The 17,326-nt window shown below is 37.1% G+C and overlaps 1 protein-coding gene across 1 annotated transcript in view; it reads right to left on the bottom strand.

Moving 5' to 3' along the window:
* Positions 1–276: 276 nt before the first annotated feature.
* The window catches only part of HCN1 (hyperpolarization activated cyclic nucleotide gated potassium channel 1), a 325,439-nt gene continuing 308,389 nt past the window's right edge, over positions 277–17,326 (bottom strand). Inside the window, exons 7-8 of the mRNA XM_074357958.1 lie at positions 7,017–7,181; positions 277–3,794 (exon numbers count right to left, since the gene is read on the bottom strand). Of these exons, the coding sequence (XP_074214059.1) occupies positions 2,935–3,794; positions 7,017–7,181 (1,025 nt within the window). The 3' untranslated portion in view covers positions 277–2,934. The remainder of the gene's footprint in view (positions 3,795–7,016; positions 7,182–17,326) is intronic.

A 17,326-nucleotide genomic window follows, 5' to 3' on the forward strand; every position in this document is an offset into this window, starting at 1 on the left:
AAGAATTAAAGAAAACTCAACTTGTACACTGTAGAAGATGTAAAACACAGGAATAGCTGGAAAATCCATGTCTTATTTAAGTTCTTTGCTTTCTACACGTATAGAAAACCTGTAACTAATTTTACAGTGATTATCGAGTATAAGCCCTCTTGGAAATCTTACCATGTAAAGGCAGAAAGACAGAGGCAAATCTGTACTCATTAATAAAACAAAACATTTGATTAGACTATATTGATAAAATAAAATATTCATGGTTTTAGTTTATTTTCTGTTGAATTTATTAATAATCTTTATATATATTTATATATGTATGGCTTTGAGCAAAGACAAAAGAAATATTCTAACTCATCCCTGATCATACAGTTTTTGTTAGAATTAGCTTTTCTACTATTTTCCCAGCAGCAGGAAGACCAGTCTTTTCAATAATACATTTCTTTCTGTACAGTTTAAAACTCCATACTTATGGGCTTAACTATGTACAGAGAAAAGAGGCCACTTTTCAACTAGCAGTGGACTTTTATATTACAGGAATGTGAGTCAATTTTTCTTAACCTAAGTATATATATTCATACATATATATGTATATAATTTACCCTGTACCACTTTATTTTTAACATATAAACCTTAGGGTTTTTTTTTTTGTCCATTCTGTTACAAAGTGAATAAAAATTTTATGGTTGCACTGAAAGACCATGCAGTTCAATTTTGCTTACGTTTCTCAATAGTGCTCAAAATAAAAAACCAAAAATTTATATATATATATAAAAATATTTCACTACCAAACCCATTAGTCCTATCAAATGTAAACCTTTAATAATTTAAAGGGCCAGTATATGATGCTCATAAATTGAAGTTCATTCTCAGTATTTTAATAAAATAAAGGAGTTTTGTACTGATATGTAAATGGTCTTGCAGCTTTCCCATAGATTCTAGGTAGACTGAACAATCCCTTTCTTACACCATTCCTGAAGCACCAGCATGTTCATGATAACATCACATTGATTCCTTTCACACAAGCTGGGCTCTGTTAGAAATTAAACATAACAACTCATTTTGGTATTATAGGTATCAGCTCCATAAAAGGCATAACAGGCAGCAAGGATCCAATTTAGAGTTTTTGCTTTTGTTTTTGTTTTCTGTCCTCAAGTCTGTCTGGAGCCCCTTCCCCATTTCATGCATGATCTTTGTCAAGTTCTTCTTAAATGGATCGCCAGTGTCAGAGATAAGGAAGACCTTCCTTTAGGTCATTGTCTTAAATTGGGTTGTGTACAGAAGTCGGTTATTAGGAACCTTCCACCTGTGTTCCAGTCATCCACCATATTCGTGGGATGCATTAGGCACAACTGATCTCTAAGGGACTTCTTTGAGAAGAAGCAGATGCTCAGAGATCGTGGAAAGAGCTAAGGAAACAGACAAACAAACAATGCTCACAGACATTCGGTTTGACCCCTGCTTGCTGGCACCATGTCTGTACTTTTTGCAGCACTTTTAAAACACCAAACCTCCTATCTAAGGGCTATGTTAGTCACCACATGCCTTCAGAGTTACTAGCCATTTAGTTACAATACACATAGAGCAAAGTGTGTATTCCCAAGCAGACATGATGCTATAGTGTATTTATTTTTTTAAATTAACACCACTGTAAACTACCAACTACAGTGAAGACATAGAACACACTGGTGACTCCAAATCAAGCTATGGTTTACAAATCATTTTTGAAATAATAATACTAATAATAATGATAATAATAATAATAACATTAAACGAAAGTGAAAACCTCACTTCTAGACTTAAGTCAGAGATCCAAGTCAGCCTTATAGGAATTTTAAGATAGGCAATTAATGAATGGTTATACTTTTCTAAGAACGAGAAATACTGTAAGCCTTTCCCTACATGACTGCTTTGAACCTTTTTTTTTTTTTCCCAAAAAGCATGCAGGGCCTATTTTCGGATGCTTGATTATGGCAAGAAGGAAGAAAAGGAATGATGTTCGGTGTAATACAAGCAATTTGTAGAATCGAGCATACAGTTTTGCATAAAACATTGCAGGTTAAAATAATATTGTAGGTTTCAAGCCATTGCATTACAGTTGAATAAGTGTCACAATTAGGTTTTGTAAAATTTAAAATCTAAGTTTCGAAGTGAAGCAATAAAACTAAATTCTTCAACGATGACTTTTACCTTCATACAGCACAGAATAGATATTTTTATCTGGGTTGGAAAAGTTATTTACAACTAACATTGATTGAGTCTTGGTAAAAGTCCGATAACACGTGAAGAGAAATATCCCCTCGGCTCTCTAAAAGATCGTGGACGTGTTTGAGGTTAGAGAAAGTCATAGCGGTGGCAATGCTAGTCCCCTACCACGGCCAAGCATAAGGTGTGATCTTTAACCTAATTCAAAATTGAAAGCACCAAAAAACAATTTAGAGCTATAAAATGGGATTTGCTCTTGAATCCTCCATAATTAATAACTAACAATTTAGATGCAGAGACAGCTAATGAGATAAGTTTTGATTGGTGCTATTCAGTAGCTCACTTGAGTTGCCTTTTTAAAACCAGAGGTTTGTTTCCATTGAATTCAAGAACTCTTCATAAAATAGAGAAATACATATATCAAAGGAATTAAGTAAAAGTAGGTTAAAAATAATCTTACAACAACATTTTAAATCCTTTAATGATTTAAAGAAAGGAAGACATATAACACTGAATGCTAAACAAGTCTGTTGAACTTCTCTTGAGACTTCTAGGTATAGATTTAATAGTATATGTGTATATATATATATATTTTACATTTTGCATGTAGGCCAGAGCTGTCTAAAATATCTCTTCATAGTAGGCTATAGGGATCTATCAGGAGATAGAATAAAATAAGGTCTGAGCATATTCTCAGTTTATTAGAGTATTTCTTTCTGCTTTGACAATCAGCAGGGATCATAAATTTGAAGCAAATCGTGGCTTTTCTGCCTCTGGGTCTGTACTTAAGACTGAGGATGACTCTCTCTGATGAGCCGCTGCTGGTGGAGGGGGTGCCGGGGGGACTCCTCGGTTGGGGGGGATGGCTCCCGACGACATCTGTCGGAACAGGGTGACTCTCTGGGGGACAGTGCCCCGGCCGGCTGCCTGCACCGCAGTCACGGGCTGAGGGATGGAGGCCAGGGACTCGCCCACAGTGGGATGCGGTCTGGAAATCATGGTGGAAACCTCATGGGGCAGCGAGGGCTGCGAGGCCGAGAGGGGCCTGACTTCGCGGGTCAGGCTGGGGTTGTGAAGCGCCTGCGTGCTCTTGTGCACTTCGTTTTTCGGCGTCGAGCTGCCGGATGTCTGTGGCTGGTGGGGCGGCGGCTGGGGCGGCGGCGGCTGGGACTGCTGGACGGGCTGCTGCTGAATGAGTGACAGCTGGGAAGCCGTGGGGGAGGCGTAGTGGAAAGTTCGAGAGGCCAGCGGGCTCTGGACGGGAGGGCTGCAGACCGCAGTGGTGTAGGAGCAGGGCGAGAGGATGGCCGACGGCTGCGGGGTCTGCGTGCTGGGGCTGGGGGAGTGCAGGTTGCTGTGCGACAGGCTGGGGGCGGTGTACACCGGCGGAGACTGTGTCCTCACGCGGGACGTCGGAGTGGCCGTCGAAGATGTGGAATTCAGGGCCGTCATCTGGGGATAACTGAGGGGAGCGATCGCCTGCACCATCTCCCGGTCGTGTTTCACAATCTGCTTCAGGATCTCGTTCTCCTGGTTGTTGAAAACACCAGTGTTCAGATCCTTCTGGAACTTTTGCAGAAGAATTGAATTTTTCTTTCCTGTCAGCGAAAGAAAGATAGGCCCTTAGAAAGCCTACAAAAGACTGATGGCAACTCCAAGTGAGAGTGACCTTGCAGACAGAAGGGTGGCAGTGTCTCATGGAAGGGGCTTAAACGCCACGTACTCACCTTCGGAAACCAAACAGAAACGTGGCTCCTGCCTTTCACACTTCCTGTATCTTTCTGGGAAATCTTACCTTCTACACAAGTCAGGTTGAAAAGTGTGTAACATGGCAAAAGCCACCTTACAGAAGAAATGGAGATATGTGCCCTGAGGGCTACCTTGGGAGGGAAAAAAGGGCCTTTGGATCAGGATGAGCCTGGAATCAAGATTTCAGTTTAAAGCTTCTTTTTCAAGAGAGGGCAATGGAACACTTGTTCTGTGACAGGTGCTCTACACAAGACATCAGGTAGATTTATTTTATTTAATCTTCAACTCTTTGAGGTAGGGGAGCTCATAATCCTATTTCACCCAAAAGTAGACTGGGGCGCAGTTAAGAATAATGCCCAAGAAAACATGGTTACCAAGTGACCGGGCTGGGAAAGGAAACCAGTAACTCTGATGGCAGACTTACTACAGACTGTGAGCCAGCCACGTGTATCCCGTTCGTGTTTGCTGGAAATGAAGGCTCCCGCCCCCACCCCCACCCCTGCTGAGCAGATGCTGTGTTTTAATAGATCCCCAGGTGATTCTCACATGCAAGTTTGAGAAGCAAAGGCCTTTGCTTCTGACCAGTGCCCCCCACCATGACTGTCCACTTTACTTGCATCTTCTCATCTCTGGAGCTTTCCAAGGACTGATTTTCAACTGCACCCTGCCAATTAAATTGGCCTAACCAGACGTGGGCCCAGATTTCAGTACTTTAAAAGCAAATTTCCCCAGGGGGTTCTCATGGGCAACCAGACTGAGAAGCGTTTCACAATCTTTCCTCTTCTGAAAAGTTGCTGTGAGGACCAAGGGGCATCGTGTATGGCAAGCTCTCGCTCATCGAGGACCTCAGGAAGCAGGGCCTCTCCTTCCCGCTCTTGTCTGTGGAGTGGTTTGCAGTAAGAAGACATTCTCTAGCAAAGTGGCAATTAGAATCAACTGCAGGTTGATGAAAGGGAAATCGGTGACTTTTTAATGACATCATCAATAAAGTCATACCCAGGTAAATATAGTGACTGAAAAGTAAATTAATTTGCCATTATCACTAAATAAAGTATCACGTCTAAAGTAACAAGGTATATTTTTTAATGCAGTATGTGTTATAATTTACTTGGATGCTGGGAAAGGTAATCATTTTAAATGGCTACCGAAATGAATAGTTACCTGCCTCTCTTTACAGAATTGTCTTAATTTCCCAAAGAACAAAGACTTCTACATTAGTAGAAAATATAAATGCTTACCTAGCATATTCCTTTAACTATAGTGTATACATTTATAAGCAATGGCCACAAAACTGAGAAGGATAATATTTGTGATCATGTGAATAGTCAGCATTTCATCATTTAAGTATCTGGGCCCGTGTGTAAAAATACTATAACTTTTAAAGCACTGTTAGAATCCTGTAAGAATTAAGAATGCAAATGCTTGGTGCTCACCAGCAATTTTATTGCCTGTATTATTGATTGCAAACCACTTCACGCAAACTTTCTAACAAAAAATCAATTGCAATAAGTTAGATGAGTGTGCTGCTCTATCAGATTAACGGAAATTCTCTATTGAAATAACCTGATTTTGGTGCTTTTGCTAAATATGTCTAGCTGGCTTAGAAAAAAACTCATACACTCAGAAATTAGTCTCTGGTTCTACCATAAATACTCAACATACCACAAAGAAGGAAATTATTTTCAAATTAAGTAATGATGCTCTCAGATGTACTCACTTCTTTTTTGGGCACTGTCTCCTGGACACACCATCCTGTTACATCTCTAAACTATCAGTATACTTTCTAATACGTATGTGATGTCTAATGGTAATGTCCAAATTACTACCTTTACTTCTCCTAATCTACTTTCAGATCCTTATGCAGTCTGTTGTCCTACCAATATAGGGGAAAAGAAAGAAGTAAAGTGCAGGAGAAAAGCTGGCACGACAATACATCAATCAGAAGTCCTTACCTTTTATAAGAACGAAGCAGTTGAAGTACCTCTTTGTTTACTTTCCAGTGATTCCCAACCCCATCTCCTTTGAGTTCATTGATTCCTTCATCCCTCCCTAACTCTCTTCACCAATATTCATTGTGTACTAGGTACTGTGAATTAACAGCGAATTAGACATGATCTCTACATTCACAAAGCTTAGCATCGCTAGAGCAGCTTAAAGAATAAAAGCAGTGCTGTGATGGAGAAATTTCCCAGCGATAAGGGAGAACATATCCAGGGTACTCAGCCTAGTAAGGGAGTGGGTGGTCATGGAGGTTTCTACAGGGAAGTGATGTCTAACTTGAGATAGGAAGGTGAGTAGAGTTAAGCAGGGAAAGGGGGCACAGGAGGGTAGGGTGAGGCAGGAGGATCTGGGTGTGGAAAATGAATGCATACCACCTAACGACATCAGAATGTTCCAGCATATCTTGGGAAGTTAGCAGCAAGCCCATCTGATCTAACTTCACTATGGCAATTATCCAAATCTTTAAACTAGTGTAACTAATAAGGTCTAACTTACATATTTTTATCTGAGAGCAGAGAAGACTTTAAAATAAGTTGATCTGTGCAAAGTAAAGCATCTATGTGGGTACTTCTATTAAGGCTTTTTCTGCTTGAGTCTGTATTACAAACATTTCAAGAAGTTTCTCCTGAGACAATTAAAATGCACAAGTTCTCAATTCTTAATATAAGAATAAAATATAAAGTTGATCCTTAAAAATCTTGTTATAAAATTGGGTTTGTAATGTAGACTCATACTATTGTATTTTTAGTTCTATTTTAATGCAATCTAGAATTTTTTTCATTGCTTTTACCTTAAGATTCAAATTGTTTTGGTATCACTGGGGAAATCAGACTGTGTAGCTAGTAAAAACAGAAATGAATAAACAAACCTAGAATAATTAGAAGAGAAAGTTAGATAGAGCCTCAGATCTTTCTAGAAATATGGCTAGAGCTAATTGCTATTTCTATGCGAATTAAGAAGCAATCTATAAACTAGCATTTCGGACTTACAATTGAAATTATGTATATATATATGTCAGTCCACTTGATTAAAACTAAATTTTGCACAGAGAAGAAAACTAAGCAGAGTACCTATCCGATCTAGTCGGTCAATGGCAACCGTCTCAAAGGCTCTTCTCATCATTGGATATTCCTCCAGGACCTCATTGAAATTGTCCACGGAAAGAGAATACAGACGACAATATGTGTCGGCTCGGACACTGGCAGTGCGGCGTCCCTTGGTCAGCAGGCAAATCTCTAAAAAGACGAGAAAGAACGATTTGTTTGGTAATTTTCTGCAAAAGGCCGTTAAAGCCTAAAAAAAAAAAAGAAAAAAAAAGTTTCATGATGTGAGAAATCAATGATTAGCAACATTTTCTACTTTATCAGGAAATCCTTTCTGATAATTAAAAGTAGCCAATTGCTAACAGTTAATCTGAAAAAAAAATTTAAATAATTGAGGCTTTTGGTACAAAGGTAAGGCTGAAAGAACTTTATTTTCTTTCGGCTCCCATTCCAATCCCTCTGAAATAACAACCAAAAAAAATGCAGGAAAAATAATAATAAATCCAAAATGGAGCTGAAAACAAGAGGAGACTATGGTCAGACAGAAGTTTATGAATTCTGGAAGACAGAAACCAAAGGGAGCTCAAAATCACTGGCTTAGAAAGTCCTATGATCAAGCAAAACTAGATCACAGGTTCAGATGTATGCATTGTAGGCATGCGTTAGGTAGTTCATATACTCCAATAAGATCAGTATAAAACATTATTTTCCTAATTCTCAGAGTGGCTTTTTATGTAAGTAAATTTTAAGGAAAGTCCTTCATTAAAATTTTGATTCCCACTAAAAGGTAAGCAGACAGTTGCAAATTTGGATTTTCTTATTAGCTCACTAAATTAAAAAAGTGATGATTTTCTATTTCATTTTCCAAAATTTATTAAAATCCTGTAGACTTTGCTTGTTTAATTGAAAAATGTTGCTTCAAGATAACGTATTTGAAAAAAGGAATGGCAGAAGTGTTTCCAAAATGCACAGTCTCCTAGCAGAAGGAAATATAGCAAAATAATTATTGAAAGTGACCCAAATTCACACTCCAATGAACTTATTTAAAGAAATTCCATCCATGTTGATAAACTTCATGGGTAAATTATGTGGGAGGCACTAGGTACTTGATGTTAGAGCTGGAAACACGAATCAAACATACTATCTACTTTTGTATGACGTACCTGCTGGTGGTAAAAAGAAAAATTAGTTCCTTTTCATTTTCATTTAAATGCAATCTGGTGAGAAAAAGAGAATGCAGGCATTCTGGGAGTACTAAAGAAGTGCATCTGGACCAATCTGGCAATTGAGAGGATTTTAGGAACTGCCACCTAAGCCACCAATTATGTTATTGTTCATGCTGGTAAACATATTTCAAATTTAATAAATAATATTGTGGCGGGGCCAAGATGGCAGAGTAGGACGCACTGAGCTCCCCTCTTCCCTCAGGCACACCAAAATTACAACTATTTACAGAGCAACTGTTGATGAAAACAACCTGAAGAGTAGTAGAAAAGATCTTCTACAACTAAAGATACAAAGAAGGAAGCACAGTGAGTCAGGTAGGAGGGGCACACATGCGATACAGTCAGGACCCACAGCCCTGGGGAGGCAACCCTAAATAGGAGGATGATCACATTACGAGCAAATGCATCAAAATGCTAATGAAGGTTATTTCTGGGGGATGAGGATTATGGATGATTGTTATTTTTCACTTTATGTTTTTATGAATATCTAGTTGTCTGCAATGAACAAACATTGCTTACAAAATTAGAAAGAAAACAGTAAATGCCATTAAAAATGAAAAAATATTGTGCACTGTTCATATTTGTGTGTTTATGTGTGTGCGTGCACGCACACTGGTAGGAAGGTGAATCTCTACTGGTCAATGTTGGAGGATAAAGTATATCATCATACCATGGCACTTTTCAGCTACTGTAATCTAAAAAATGTAATAAAATAATAATATAAAATAAAAATGTAATAAAGTATTTTCCACACTATCCCAAAATTAAATTCCTGTGTTGCTAAAGTACTAATGCCATATTATATAATTTAGAATTACAATATTATGACAAAAAAAGATGAGAAATGTATTATTGCTAAGTGCTGCTTTCAAATCTGTACAGATTGTCATATAGAAAGGTTATAAGTCTGTCAGAAAAACCCCAATAATATGTAACAAAGATCTGAAGAAGTATCCATACTCTTTAACTCAGGAATTTCACATGACAATCTAGCCTAAGGAAACAGTTTGTGATCAGAACAATGTTGTTTACATGGTGATATACATTATGCATTTATTTATACATCTGAAAATATGAGAATGCCTTAAATAACAGGTTAAGATTCATGATGAATTATGTGGCAGTTGTAAAAAGTAAAGCTTTTAAAGTCTATGTGTTAATAGGAGAATGGTCATGAAAGCGTCAGTGAGAAAAGCAGGATACAAGATTATAACTACAGCATGATAAAAATGACCACATATAGTATGAGTAAGACGACAATAAAATCTACCGATATGCACTGCTCTGGTTGGAAAATATTCCTTTATGAAGATATACTGTGTACATTTTGTCTTTGTTCAACTTTCTTTTATATAAATTAATTTTATTTGTGGCTGTATATAACTTTCACTTTTAAAATGTTATTTAAAAAGTAATATCTAAGGAAATAGGAAATACACAGAATAGGAAAACACAGAATAGAAAAAAAAACAAGATCTGAAGGAATATAAACAAAGCTATTAATAGTGATTACTAGTGTTGGAAATTTCCTCAACTTTAGTTTTCATTGTTTTCAATGTATTTCTATTTTGGCACTTATTTAATTTACAAATGCTTTCCATTTTCCTATGTTTGTTGCTTTCTCGTTATATCCTCCTCTTCTGTTCTGGATGTAATATTCTCTATCTTCTGATAGTTGTTAAGAGTTCTGGTTTTGAACGATGAGTGTATACTACAACATGGAAAAACCTCAGTATGTTTCACAAACATAGTAGAAGCAGCAAGACATGAGAGTCCACATAGTACATGATTCCACTGATACAAATACTCTAGAAAAGGCAAATCTCTAGTAACAGATAACAGGTTAGTGGTTGCTTGGAGCAGTGGGTGGGAAAGGAGATTAACAATAAATTAACATTTAATCCACAATACTTCAGACTTCATTCAGTCTTAGTTGATATCTAAAGTTCCATTGATTTTTATATCGTTGGTGCCTCTGTGGCATCCAGTAGGCACTTAATGTTTGCTGAATTGAATCAGTGAACAAAAAAGCAACATGTTCTACAAGATGAGTTTCAATCACCCATGGAAAAACTAAGAGCTAAATATAGATTTACACTAGCAAAGTCCTTTTAGATGTTACCGAATGAGCTGTGCTCACTCCCCACACAAAGCTCTTCAGCCATTATCTCTCAGCATCCCCTCAGCAATTTCTTAGTAAGGAACAGAACAAATGAAGGCATATCCATAAGAACAGAAATAGCCACTAGTCAGTGTGAAAAACAATTTAATTAGTCCCTTCTCCTTTTAATGCCTCCATATTCTTTATTACCACCACGAACAGAAATAAACAATATCACACACTTAGCAATGAGAAAAAGTAAACTTGATCATAAAAGAGTCTTAGATTTCATGAACCAAATTTCCTAGATTCAATATGAATGGAACAGATGTTTCTCTCAAAATTAATTTTCTCTTGATATTAAGTTATTTTGGGGATTCACGTATTGAGTGAAGGGAGTCCTGTGTTAGGTGTTACAGACTGAGTTTTTGTATATTTACTGTGTGTGTGTGTGTGTGTGTGTGTATGTATATATGTGTGTGTGTGCTTGGGTAAAGGACAGAGAGAAAAAAAAATTTAGTCATCTGTACATCTGTATCTAATACTTTCCCTTAGGTTCCTTAGAAATTGTGTATATATTAGTTTATCACTATTTTAATTTTCTTATACTGTGTTTTCTAATTGTTTCCTAAACATTGATCTAATCTCCCTGGTGAGTTTAAGACATTTTAAAGACAATAGCCACACAGTAACATTATTTTATCCCTCGAAGTGCCTGCTACCTTGAGTCCTGAGCCCAGAGAAAATTGTTTTAAAATGCTTATGACTACAGTGATAGCGGACAAACTCGAGGTTGACAGGAAGTTCTAGCCTTCAGTTTCTGATGACACAGATGTCTTGGTTCCCCTGCTGGGCATCGTCCCTTTGTAACAGAACTTGCCAAATGCTTTATGTACTTTTCCTAAGCAGCACGGTGTATCTTCGAGGTTTTTGCGCAATGTATATAATGAAGAAAGTATACAGAGGATTTGGTTATGTTTTCTTCAAAGTAGGTATGTCCTTACTCACCAGGTTAAAAATTAATTTGCTTTTGGGTGCTCAGATTGACTTCACAAGGAGAATAAAATATAAAATGAAGTAAAATTGAACTCCCAAAGAACCAGCTGAGTGTAGCTTACAGATGGAACCTTTTTAAAGCAGTCTTTTGGCTTATTTTCTAGACCCTGTTTGTTGTTTCAGTCTTTCTGCTTTTTTATTTTTTTCTTGTCTGTTTACTCTCTGAGAACTCAACTAGGAATTTCCTAGTGGTGCAATTGCTGCTTTAAAAATCTTAGTGGAAGTTTATTTGGAAATACGTCCCTTCTTCTGGAAGTAAATTTCTAGACTATAATTAAGTGCACAAGTAATGGGAACTTGGCGTACTAATTTTAATTCTGCATGATTCTCCTGTTTTTCTTTACAAGATAAGTTATTTTCTTTCCTGGGTAAGTTATTTCAGTTACTCAAGAGGAAAACTGAGAGTAATGAATCCCATCACAGGAATATTAGAAATCTCTACTTCCAATTTCAACAGTATAAGAAGTGTGTCCCGGGAGATTAAACGTGTCCTCCCACACTGTGTATGTATACGCTTTTGATAGTCTTTAGGGGATAAGCTATTTCAACCACCCAACGCTATTTTTGCTGACATTAGCTAACCTGACTATGAACATTTCAGCCCACCTGACATTACTGCCACCTATAAAAATGGTTGTTTTATAAGGCAAGGCAAATGGCCTCAAGAATTTTGCAATTCAGAATATTTCTCTGACCTCTAAAACAGATTTTGACATTGCGGTAACACAAGAGTTAATCATGAAAGTATTGCAGAAATTAGTAAGGTAATGAAAGGTAACCTGAGTTTCTAGAATTTATGGGAAAATTTGTATTCAGCTGCTCATAGCAACCTAAGCAAAAACTACTTTCTTCTTTTGTATCTGATAATCATGAAATAAAAGTAACCCTCTGTTGTGCATCGAAATACTAATTTCCTAGAAACCACTTAGGTTTCTAATCCAGTGTCTCATAATAATGTGCAAGAGGACATATCACTTTTTCATTTTCTATTTGTAGTTGTAATGTTTCTATATTTGTACTAGTGAAGTCGTAAAATGTCACCTCTGTGGCATAAGATATGGTAACATCCGACTTAAATCAGTCTGCGTACCAAATGTGGCTGGTAGAAGTGTCAAATGGATTTGAATAAGGATCTAAAGAAACAGAGAAGGATAAAACAAAATAGATGTAAATTTTGTAGTATTTGATGTATTTTGAAAAATTTCACATTTTGTATAACTTTCTGAAAAAGAGATTAGATATAACATATTTTCAAGTACAGATATTATATTATAGCCTATTATATATAAATAGATTTTATATCACGATAAATACTCTAATAAACAGAATTGCCCAATTTTGCTTTTTTCTAAAGATATAATTGATTATTTCAATTTCTGGGGACACACTCATACATGCACAATTACTGGTGTCCTCTATTGCTGTTTATACTATTATTTATGATTAGTCATTTAACGATATTGCATTGTCAAACAAATCTTAGCTCTCGCCATATGTCTGGTCAATTTATTTCTCTTAAAACACAGGATCAGGATGATCACCTGGGGCTCTGAGTACTGACTCTGGTAGCAACGCCTCAGACAAGTTACACATTGGCAAAACTGTTACAAGGTTTAACTAATACAGTGCCTCTAACGTGCCAAGGTTTAACTACTACAGTGCCTCTAACGTGCCCAGTGTAAGCCTCGTACAGTATGGGCACTGTTACAACATGAGTTCCTTTCCTTTTTTCTTTATGTTCCTTCTCTTCTCTCTGTATTTTCTTCCTTTGATTTTTGGCTTGACTTGCTAGAACCAAAGAAAAAGTAATACTTCATGTATCAAGTAACTCTCCAAATTTGTGAAATATAACTATCATCTCTCACCCCCCCTACCCTCTCATAAACAACTTGTTCATGAACTAATCATCCCAATACTTTAGACTTGTCTCACGTACGAGGCTTCACACCGATGGACACTTTTTCTCAATTACCCCAGGTAGAATTCATCTTTGTGTGTCCACTCTGATCATCTTGCATCTTAGCCCCTACAGCACATTATTGAACTTATTTGTTTATATGCTATTTCTCTACACTAAACTATAAGGTATTTAATGAAAAGTTCAACAGTCACATTTGCGATGTCTAGTCCTTACCATAGAAATGTACTATGTCACACATTGTCACTTGGTTCATGAAATAAGGAATGAATGAGTCAATCAATTAATGAGAAGCAGAGTGACTTACACCAGATTGGAAACATCCTTCATAAAACAGGGTGCTCACATTTGAACACAGCATCCCAAAGAGCCAGATCTCCTTGAGGAGTGTTGGTCCTATTCACTAGATGTTACATCGCTCTTATCTTTTATCTGGTTCCTACTGATTATAAACACGTTTATGACACGATTGTTTCATCCTGTTGGATATGTGGAGGTTTCCATTAAGGTTTATATTTTTCACTCCTTAAATTCTCACCCCTTCCTCTACCTTAGGATATCTGAGGAGTCTTTAAATTCCATTGGGACTCCTTCTAATGGCTAATATCTGTATACAATCACTTTTACACAATACTGTTTATAAACTGAACTCTATTATGTATATATATATATTTCTTGTCATTGGCAAGTTAAAGTACTTTATGGCCCATCTCAGTGATTTTCAGACTATCTATTGGATAGATGAGAAACAATCACTGCTAGCTCTGTGTTAGCCCGCGTGATATCCAGAAGATAAAAGGTGATCTGTTACGTGATTGGAACAAAAATCACATAAAAATATCAAAGCTAAGAAAAGTAAGACCACAGTTTTCCTGTTTCTATCCATCTTTCAAAATCCACCAGACCACTCCAAATCTTTCCTTCTGATTTTAAACCTACCAGCACTCAACTCTTTAAAAGTTAATCAAACACCTTGAATTATAAATGCCTTTAAAAAGCAGCCAGCTTTTAAAAGATTCATCAAATGACTTCAGCTCATGTGTTTTCTGAAGTGGTATCTTGACAGCTCTGTTTTCCTATGTGGTTTAACACAAAAATGAAAAAAAAAAAAGTACAGCAGAAAAAGTAGTCTAAATAGAGAATATATTCACTAGATATTTATGAAATGAGTCTACTGCAGCAAAAAAGTTGTCTGTCTCCAATATTTCCCCTAGTTAAAGAGAACTTCTCTTCTCTAGCTTCTCTTTTTCACACACAACACACATGTACGTACCAATGATAAAATAAGATTTAAATACACGTTTTCTTGATTTATTTAATGTAAAAAAATCAACGGTCAACTGATTCAGACTAGATTCTTAAGTGCAGTGTTCCCCACATTTCAATTTGCATAATAATCACTTTATACATATTAATGTCTTGCTGAAAAGCAGATTAAGATTTGATAAATCTGAAGTGGGCCCTGAGACTGCATTTCTACCAAGTTCTTAGGTCACACCAATCATGCAAGTTTTTTTGGGAAATGAATTCTTATAGCTGTGAGCACTAAAGCAAAAACAGGGTTCCTTGTTTAAAATAAGTTGGGAAAAGGTGGTGAAAAGAAATGGAAATTAAGGGATAGCATGAATTCAAATCAACGAATGATTTCCTTGTACCGGCACGTTGCAGGAAACTATGGGAAATATAAAAGAAATGAAAGACACTGATCCTGCCTCAAAGAGCTTATAGTTAACTAGAAATTCAAGCACAATATGTAACAAAAGCTTGAGAATGATTTCCAAGCTACATTTTCTGCTAGTGACTTTAAAGTTTATAAAACTCTAAAAATACAGATACTACATCATTTGTCATCGTATAGTTCTGCACACCTCAGGTGGCATGAAAGGCCTTAGGCTCTGAACAAGGTGCAGAAATTAAACTGTTCAGGCCATGAGGATGGAGAGGACAGGGAGAAAGGAAGGGGAGGGGGGACGAAGGACATTAGAGTGAAATAATCATGCGCACAGGTTCAGAGAAGAGTCTGTAAGGAGGTTTTCATGGAAATGTAAAACCAGCAGCCTCACAGGATTACAGGAATTTGATTAGGCACAGAGAGTAGTCCTCCAGTGGCAAGAAGCTGGGTCTTGATCCGCAGTGGTACTGCGAGGTTCTTAAGGAAGGAATCTGTGCATAAAGTACTGTCTTAGGAAAGGAGATTATATGAAATAGAGTAGGGAGTTCTAGCTCTCCAGAGTCTTGCCATATACAGGAAAAGTGCTCCATCTCTCTCTTTCTCTTAAAAGCAAATGTATTCTCTTTCAAACCTTTTGTTTTATGACACAAGAATATTAATTTATAGTTGGCTTATAAAATAAACTAAAAGGGAGATTCTTTGCAGTTATAAAAAGATCTATAAAGAAGTTTTGATAATAATTTTGGGTATGAGGTGATGGAAATTTGCCTGAAATAAAGCTAATGTGCCCAGAAATGATCTCTTCTAAGAATCCCCATGAAAGGAAGCTTCAAAAGAACTTGAAAGATGATGAAGCATCCGCAATTTTGAACCCAGATGTAAAGGAAAACCACTAAACGGTATCTGTCCAGTGAGTGAAGATAAGATGAAAGGCTGTTTTTGAAAAAAATCAACTAAAACTTTGGAACCAGAGAAAAATCAAGCAAAACTTTGGCATCCAGAGAAAAACCTCATTTCACAAGAATCTTCCTGACATTAAGCCAGTAGCTCCTTTCTATAAAATTGCCTTGTGTGTGTACAAGCTGGTAAGCTTTTATCACATGACTCTGCATATTTGTGATAACTGGTTCCAGTATTGATGCCTGTCCCAAAGATGGTTGTCTGTAACTGGTCAGCAGCTCATGGGATGGCCTGGCTGGAAAACTCTTCCTGTTGGGGATGCTTTACATTGGATTGTGATTAACAGGCCAAATGATAACTTCTCATGGGGATTCAGAAAGTAAGGAATGAACAGCCAAAACAGTCTTAAGTTATGGGAAAGGTGTAGCCTTAATGTGGCTCTTAAAAGTCCACTGGCGTCCCTGGGGCTTCCCAAGCAGCACTCTCAACTGCCACAAAGTCGGGAGGCCTCTGACGGTCTTGACCTGGTTTGCTGTGCTTCCTTTTTTCATGTGCTCGCTCACAATAGACTCTGTCATCTCAGCTAACCTGCACTTCTCTGTGCCCTTCAGCTCCAAAGTGCCTGACTCACACACGTCTCCGTCTCCCACCTCCTCTAAATATTTACTGTCATCCATCTTGTTAGAAGCCTCTGCCTTCTCTTGTCTCTCCCTCTCTTGAGAGACTACAGTGCGTTCTTTAAGTCCATGACATGAGTAGTCATAGAGAGGCCTTGAAGTGAGTTGCAAATTAACATCCTACCCATGGAGGTTGCATTTTCTACTTCTGAGTAATCCAAAGTATCAGTAGAGAGGTCCGCTGGAAATCTCTCGTTGTGCAAGAGAACAGCAAAAATGTATTAGGCAAGAAAGCACTCTTACTAACATCTCCCCACCAAAAGAACAGGCACATTCACAAATTAATCCTAACAAAAGGAACTATCTGCTGATCTTTTCTCACTCCAAGAAGCATCACTCTATTTGACAAGTGAGTGAAGTTAAGGTAATAATTGCAATCATAGAAATGACGCTGAAGTTCTGCATCAAAGTTTGTGTGTAAGGTCAAGTATATTGATGAAAAAAAAAATCCACATCAGTAACTAGCTGGTTTAGTTAGTAGCATGTATTAGTTGATAGAAGAAAAATGCATTAAAGGGATAATAAGTAAAATATATTTCAGTGACTTATTTTCCTTATATTATTCAGAATGAGTTAAATTGGAAGATAGGCTAGGTTTGAAATGAGAGGTTATTTATATCAAAAGTCCTATAGGCAAATTCAACCATCATATTTTTTGCTACTTTTTGTACTGAGTTAAGAACAGTTTTCACATTTTTAAAAGTCTGTAAAACAATAAATAAATAAAAAGATGAATATGTGACAGAGACCACATGTGGCCCACAAAGCCTAAAATATTTACTGTTTG

The sequence above is a fragment of the Camelus bactrianus genome, chromosome 3 (genome assembly GCF_048773025.1).
Source record: "Camelus bactrianus isolate YW-2024 breed Bactrian camel chromosome 3, ASM4877302v1, whole genome shotgun sequence".
NCBI lineage: Eukaryota > Metazoa > Chordata > Mammalia > Artiodactyla > Camelidae > Camelus > Camelus bactrianus.